Source organism: Saccostrea cucullata, unplaced genomic scaffold (assembly GCF_032062105.1).
Source record: "Saccostrea cucullata isolate Sc308-1 unplaced genomic scaffold, CSIRO_AGI_Scuc_v1 ctg8812, whole genome shotgun sequence".
Taxonomy (NCBI): Eukaryota; Metazoa; Mollusca; class Bivalvia; order Ostreida; family Ostreidae; genus Saccostrea; species Saccostrea cuccullata.
Window position 1 is genome coordinate 36845 of NW_026931032.1, and position 8665 is coordinate 45509.

At 31.9% G+C, this 8665-nt stretch overlaps 1 protein-coding gene across 1 annotated transcript; it reads left to right on the forward strand.

Annotated features, from left to right (window-relative positions):
- Positions 1-5290: 5290 nt before the first annotated feature.
- LOC134231124 (uncharacterized) lies at positions 5291-6371 on the forward strand (the record flags this gene model as incomplete). Its single annotated transcript, XM_062713045.1, has 3 exons — positions 5291-5344; positions 5845-6076; positions 6252-6371. Coding segments are annotated over exons 1-3 (391 nt in total), but the record flags the coding sequence as incomplete, so codon positions are not given.
- Between the last annotated feature and the right edge of the window lie 2294 nt (positions 6372-8665).

Genomic DNA, 8665 nt, shown 5'->3' on the forward strand with positions numbered 1-8665 from the left:
CAAGCAAAATACATGTAGCTGCCTGATAACCTTAATACTGTATATAATTTAAAAAAAATTCTCTCTGTGTTCATCAACAAAATATGTCATAATGTACAAAATATTACTTTTAAAAAAATCAATTTGATGTAAAAAAAAATCTAAAATTCATTGTAAAAAAAAAATTAAAAATCATGCATCGTTCGTACATTTTTAATTAACTTCGTATGTGAGAGAACCCACCTGATTTTAGAAGAAAAGGATTTATAGTTACATGAAGCGGAAAGTCACGGGAAACATAATTGTATACATATTGGATGAAATTCTCGACTCAATAAGTATGCATGCATTATTTTTGGAAGATGATTTATCAATTTTTTGTTCTATATAGCATATAGTTTATCATCATCGGATACCCAAGGATGTTTTCATCTTTACTCATCACCGGGTGCATGATCACTCGTGGATTTCTGACGATGATAGTTTATTTGTAACTCAACATTCTAATGCATTTAAAAAAGAGATTTTACATATAACGTTTGAAAAATTTTTATCAACAGAAAAAAATGAAAGGAAATTCAAAATGAATTTTAGAAATGCAAAAATTATAATTTCTTTGTTACCTGGAGTATTAGAAACGCATTGGGGAAAGAAAAAGAAAAACACAAGGTTTATTGAATTACGATATAAAACCATGTGCTAGTACATTTTCTTTCTTTTACAATTCAATTAACTGCAAACGAACTAAATGTTAAAAAGAGAATTGATTACGTATAAACTGTATTGAGCATGTCTTAATAAATATTTTATCAGAGGAAATGCAGTTAAACCAATTAAAAAAAATAAACAATGCTATGAATTAGATAGTCGAATTTAGCTTATGTGCGTAGGATTCTAAAATAAATTAGATCATATTTAGCCAGCGAGGTAGCTTTATATACATGTATGCTGACTTAAGAAGCCCCCCCCCCCAAAAAAAAAAATAATAAATAAATAACTCTCCTTTAGAGAAAAATAATATGTATGAAGGCACGTGGCGTACGCATCGACAACATTCTTTTATCCCGTTCCTAACCCAGTCCAACACAACACTTATAAAGTTATAGACATTTCATAATTATTATTTGTTTAATAATTTTGTAAATTAAAAAAAAATTAAATAAAAATTGAGATTAATAATTAAGTTATCTGTTGTGGGTATCCACCCTTTCTTTAAAAAAAGAGAATTGTAGAAGACTTTTATAATGAATTAAGAGAACGTTTTGATTTTTATAAATGAAAGTCTTAGTATAAAACGAAACCATATTCCTGTTTTTCATGAACAGGCGAAATCCAGATAATTTTTGCAGAAAAGTTTAGTATTAACGGGGTTCAAAATACTTAACATTATGCTGAATATTTAAGAAAACCTTTCACAAAACCATTATTTTTTTTACATCCGACTTTAGAGTAATTTGTTTGGTTTACAACTCTTAATAATGTTAATGACGTAGGATATGTTTTACAAACCGGGCCCATCTTCTTACATTTTCGCCAGCCATTTAGTTAAAGAAATTCAAAAATCATAGATAATCCTTCGTCGGTATTTTTTATAAACTTGCAAAATAAGGAGTGGAATATTTAAGAAAATATATTAAAATCTGGTAATGGAAGAGAGACAAAAGTTAAGATAGAGTGAAAAACATATTTTTTTAAGGAAATGATTCCCCGTGTTGAGCCTCTTTTTGCGTCAAAGGGAAGCAACTTGCACAATTTATCGTATCCAGTCGCTTCGGACAATACGTGTTTCATTTGAGAATTCCTGATATATGAAGAAATTACCTTAAACTATACCAGTATCACTTGTTTCTTAATATCGTAGTTAGAAAAATGCGTTTTAAAAGTGTTGAATCGTGTACCTTTGATAACTTTTTCACCTGCAAATTGTTGGTTGACTGATGTCACATTTAAATGTCTCATTCAACACAGTCCCATTTTAACCCTCCATTGTTCACATTTTCAATACACCATGAATCGATAGTACGACAGACTTTATCGTCATGGAAAAAAATTGGGACCACAAATAACATGAATAACCCTTTGCGATCTATTGACTTGATCGTTTAAGGGTTCTCGTCTGATCATGGCGATTATTTCGTTCATTTCCATCAACAATTACCCTTATATATTCCCATGACTTTGCGGAATTTCCCATTTTAAATAAAGAAATTGCTTTTGTTCTATTCAATCAATTCTATGACCTTTTGTTTCAAGATATTATTATTCAGTAACGTCTCAGGATTATCAATCTCTTCTTTTCATTTAATGGCCGATTGTTTTAGATCATTCAAACAAGCAGAGTGATTTTTATCTCCATGGTGGTTGATGATGCCATTGTTTCCAAAGCTTCACAATGAAGCTCCATGTTAAGTATCTGTACCAGAAAGGGTACTTTTACACTTAATTTGTCTTCCAAACTGAAGAATTTTTATATTTATATTTTGAGACATGCATCTCTGATATCAATCTGTGATGTTTTTGGTTTTACTTTTTATGAAAGAATTACATAATGCATTATGCCTGCTTTTTCTTTGAAGACATTGGACAATGATATGCATAGTATTACTTAAATATATTTCCATTTCCAATTTTTTTCTCTGTGATTACTCTTTGGAGTTTATTTCTTGATAATTCTGCCGGAATGTAAATTAGGCAGGTCGATAGGTCAGGAGCTAAGGAGGCCTAATACGCATGCAAATCTCGTGCGCATCTGTCTCTGTGTCTGACGCTAAGGAGGCAAAATATGCATGTAAATCTCGTGCGGCTGCCTTTGTGTTTGACGTCAGTGGGCGAGGACTGTTGAAATTAGCATGGAAGTCCTCGTGTGATTTAAGTATATGTCTACATTTTAAAGTCTAAATCTACAATTTTATTTCACAATGAAATGGAAATATAAGGAATCACTGTCTAGTTTTGAGAGTATGCCAGGGACATCAACAATAGTGGGAAACATGGGACAGTGATTCCTTAAATCATCATTTCATTAACATTTTATACATTTTAGATGAAAGCATATGTAAAACGCCTTTCAATACTTTCAGTACTGCGATTTTAAAGCTGCCAACACCGCTAGGTTTATATATCATATATCAGTCTAGCATAGGTGTTGTTAATAGATTACTTAGAGTTTGTATTGAGGTAACTTTTCCAGGAGAATCTCATTTATAGGTCATTCTTTTTTTTGGGGAGGGGAGCCCAGCTGCATGGATTTCTTTTGTTTGTTTTCTCCTTCTTTTTACACAAATCCAAAATGACCTTGAAAGGGGAAAATGTATGCAAAAGAAATTGTTTGATCTCATTTTGTCTGTATTTTTACAATCCATGTCTCCAAAGAACTCCACTCCACTTTACCCCACTCCGGTTTTTGGCCCAAGCCAATATATCACAGTTATAAGCGAGTTACAAGGAATCAATGCACACATATTTGCTATTTGTGTTCCCTGAAATCAAATGCAGAATACTGGGATATATATTTATCGTAAGTCAAACAAAAATATATTCAAATACGATAAAATTGAATTTTTTGGTAAAGTGTGTGTTGTATGCACAGGGGCTTGCTCCCGGCGTGTTAATTATTACTATTATTTGAAAATAGCATGTAGTCTAGTTGTTTTATTGTTAACCCTATAATTATGACTTTTATTAAAAAATAATTATTACACGCCGGGAGCAAGCCAAATTATTGGAAAACATGATGATGCAATGTTTTGGTTATGTTTTGTTCTATAAATAAACATTGGAAAAAAGGTTTAAAAATATCACACTGCAATTTTAAAAATGAGATTATTAGGTCATCTGAGCTGTAAATTCTGATCACGATTTGTTTGCCATCCGTCTGTTAACATTTCTCATTTTCAACTTATTCTCGAAAACCATAGGGTCAATTTTCATTAAGCATGGTACAAAGCATCCTTGAGAAAATGGGTGTTTATTTAGAAAAGTTTAGGGCCATGTTATTTTACAAGAGGAGACAATCAACATGATCAAGAAAAGACAAAAACCGGATGGTGTCATCAGGGTTATCAACATTTGCAATCTGATTAAAATCAGATCCTGTGATCCGCTCACATATAGATCGCTACACAGTAGCGATCTATGTGAGCGGATCAAAGGATCTAATATTAATCAGATTGACACATTTGAAAATTTAATCATGGAGGAAACTGCGCGAAGGCAAAAGGTGACCGAAAACACACGAATGCGTCCTAGACTTCCTAACCTTCAATAATCAATGATTGTTTTTACAATTTTTTATACTTACCACTGCAACAAAAACCTTTAAAGTAACCAACGATTTTTCAAGCTAAAAAAGACAAATTGAATTGAAATTAAAGATTATGTGTCTTACCTCACAAATGTACCCATATGTAATGGTCCTAACTGTGCTTTTTTTTAAATAGATTTTTTCATCGAATCAACTCCCTTGTTTACTTTTCCCTGTGCCCTTGCTAAATATATATATCGCGCCACGCGACGTTTCCTATATATATCTATGACATTTATAGACAAATGCAATGAATCTTAAAAAAAACACTATATATTCATTTATCATGTTTATACTGGAAGGTGTAAATACATGTGTATATCGTGAATAGAATTTACTGACATTTATGATACCCTGCCATACAAATCACCAGCAGACAGCCAAAAACAAAATCTCGTTCTCTCTTCTTTCCATCCAATAATAAAATGGATTGTGCCTCTATGTCCATAGTTATACAATGATAAACAACCGAAGTAAACACTCCACTCTATCCCTGCCCCTCCTCGCTTGACAGACACACACACTTCTTATATGTTAAACAATGCACACATGCCGAACATACATGTATATATCAAAGGCTTTTAATGGACATACATGGTCAATCTCTGATAATTAAAAATGTGTTATTAGTTAAAATTTATTAAGATTGATTTATAAAAAATCAAAATTTTTTATCAAAGTTAAATTAATGCTTTATAATTAAGTACAGTGCATTTATTAGATTTATAGAAATATATATAGAGACAGTGTGAACCGACTTTTGAGGTTAACATAAATAAATGCTTTTAAACTCAGAAAGACCGTAGGGTTACACCTTGAAAAAACTTGAGTGGCATATACCCTTCTCTTAGATTATGTAAAGTGGTGCATTTTGTGGAAGGATTATTTTAGAGTTTTCACGATTTTTTCCTACGGTACACTTGAAAAAGAAGTTGCTCTCGTGAATTTACATATCCAACTACATGTACAACATATTGAATGCACTTTTTTTTATCTTATGCAGGGGCATTTAAGAAGTTGGTGATGCAGTGGGATTTTTTTGTAATCATATCCTTCCTATCAGTAAGTATATCTTTTCTCTTAATATGTATCCAACAATGATGAATGATTGATTGTATGTTGTTTTACGTCCCATGCGAGAATTTTTCATCCATGCAGAGACGTCCCAATGTACCGGTGAAGGGCTTCACATTTTGAACTTTACTCGGCACTTAGGGCCATTGAGAAGTGAGAGATCTTTATCGTGCCAGCGCCTTGAATAAATATAAAGTAAAAAATTTTGGGGAACTTTAACTTGTAAAGGATTCGTTTAAGGTGAACAATAATTGAAACCATCAACATATTTAGCCTTCGGTACCATCTCCATATCTATGTACGTGAATCGAGGATCATTTAACTAGCATATAGCTTGTGTGTTGTAAAAATTGATTCCTGATATGAAGGCTTCCATTTGACTCAAAGATGCATGAAATAGACAATGCAGCATATCAATTCTGCATTGTTAAAAATGATTTTTCTCTAAGCTTTGATGAACAATTCAACTCAATTAAATCAATTTCTAGATGCCTGTTGTAATGACCAAGAATTTCACTTGCCCAGCGAGCATGAATACAAAAGAAATTGTGGAATCCTGTCCAACAACTAAAGAGCAATGGAGAAGTGCAGCGGAAAGAAAAAATTGCACAAATCTGAAAGAAAAATGCCTAGACAATAAGGAACTTCTGTACCATTGCATTATGAACACAGAACAAACTCACCCTGTTGAAGTGTGTTACCCTGAATTTGTGGTAGCAGGTATGTATTGGAACAACGAAAGATAACTGTTTTATCATGTTTATATACTTTAATTATATATATATATATATATATATATATATATATATATATATATATATATATATATATATATATATATATATATATATATATATATATATATACTAGTATTTACAATATTTCAACAATGTAGGTGGATACTGCCTAGAATACAATGACGGCGGAATGCGGGTAATGCTTACTTTAAACATCAGCTGTCGAAATCATACAAAGAAGTGCCCTAATGTTTACTTGTCTTCCCGTGCGTTTGAATGTAAGTGAAAGATAAATGAATCATTTAGTGTATATCTACTAAAAACATACTTATATTAGCTGGTCAATTAATGAAATGTTTTTAATCTTTGCATTATGTCTTTCAAATAACCTCTTTTAAATAAAAAAAGCTTGCAATACAGTTTTGAAATCAAGTGCTGTATAAGTGTTATGAAACCTCAGTTCAGATATTTAAATTTTTTTCTACGGAAATACATGAACTATCAAAAATTGTACTGACTTTTTATAACTGTAAGTGGTAATTGTATTACATCTGTTTTCATTCTGGGACAGTGGACAATTGTTATTGTTATACCTTTAAAAATGGTTTCATTTACAAATATCTACAAAAAGTAAAACATATCCAATGTTTTGCTGAGTGGGCATAAAAATCGATGTTGGACCGCTGAGTGAGATGTTGGACCGGTCATTGAGTTGGACCGCTTAGTCACATAATGGGCGGAACTTAATATAATTTTCATTCGTTGGTGTTAAACATTGACAGACCTAAGGTACATTACAGAACAAAGTACACATTATATGTATGCCAAAAATAATAAAAGGAAATGTATAACAAAATATCCATTGACTATTTTCTCAGGCAAAATGCGTTTTATTGACATTTAAACCAAACTGTATGTCATTTGTGTAATGGCCATATGCAGACAGTTTGGTTCTTGGGTGTGACAAAACGCATGTTGCCCTCCATATCAATCAGTAAATGCATATTCATAAGTATTTATCCTTCATTTAACAAATCAAAGATTTAGCAATTTTAATTTCAGTTTCATTGAAGTGATGAAAAAAAAAATGAAAACACATAGCAGACCAGATGCGTCATGTTAAAATATTATTTGATTAAACGTCATAGATATGTCATCATCCTTAACGATGCCGATTCTAATTCCAGTGCTCATGACTTTGAGCAGCTTTTTAATTTCATGCAGTCATTTTTGCGACTGTACGCCTTTTCCAAATATTTTGATTTTAATACAAAATTAACATCTGTAATCCCTACTGGTCAGAATTTTTTACGACACTAATTAGTGAAAAACGCTGAAGTGGCCTACCGACGTACCTATTTACGGATTTTGTAAGCAACACATGACGTTGAGGAATGATGCATGACGTTGAGGAATGACGCATGACTCGCTTGTATGTTCAAGACGTACATAGATATTAAACTAACTGCTCATGACAGAACATCTAAATAAGCATACTAGCAATTTAAAAATTGCTAATTTTTTATCGACAAAAAACCTGTATGTGCTGATAATTCATCTACACTGAAATGTAGTTATACCGTAATGTGGCAATTTTAGATGTATTGGGATTGAAAAAATAAACTTAGCAATTAATTCCTACACCAAAGTAGACGGTGAATTTTTTTTTAAATTTCACAATTTATTGACTTTTTACAATAACTTTCATGTACTAGAATGAAAAAGAAATCTCCAGGGCAGTAACACAAATAGATATGGGAAAAGTTTGATCAGTTGGCGCTTTTCCAGCAAATTCCAATAGAGTCCAATAGTAAAATTTGACGACTTTTGAGATGGTCCCTCAAGAAAACGGGGTGGTAAACTTTCGATTTTTTAAATCTTAAAACAATAATTCCAACAGTAAAAATTAATTATTAAAATTATAAAAATTCCTAAGACAGAAATAATTAGACTTGGTCTCTTCAATTAGTGCAGATTCATGTCTGCTGAAATCATACCCTGACCCTTTGAAGGAAAGTTCGGGACCTTTTGTGGATTTTAACTTTTCAATACTGAACTTATTTCTGCTTTTTTCCTAACCACAGTGATCAGGTGAAGAGGGTTACCCTTGATCCTCTTGATTAAGACTCCGAACCACTATGTTTCAATTTTTAACAAGCATTTTTGAACGTGTGAATAATTCATAACCAAACGATGTTTTATATGTATTAATGACTTTAACCACACAATTGAAAATTAGGCAGGTGTAAAGACGAATAATGACCCCCATCAAATAATGATCGGGGGATCATTTTTCAACGACAAAAAATGACCCCCACCCGTAGAAAAATATCATTTTTTGTAGAAAAAGGATCCTAGGGGGTCATTATTTTATTTGCTAGTCCTATAAAATAATGACCCCCATTGAAAAATGACCCCCTTTAAAGTGATACAAAAAATACACTCTTTGATATCTTTTTTACAGCGAAACTTATTTTTACATTTTCTGTAACCAGAAAAATACAAAAAGTCGTATGAAATAATTAAGAGATTCACGTTGTCTTTCAATGCTAAAACTGTGTTTGAACAGAGA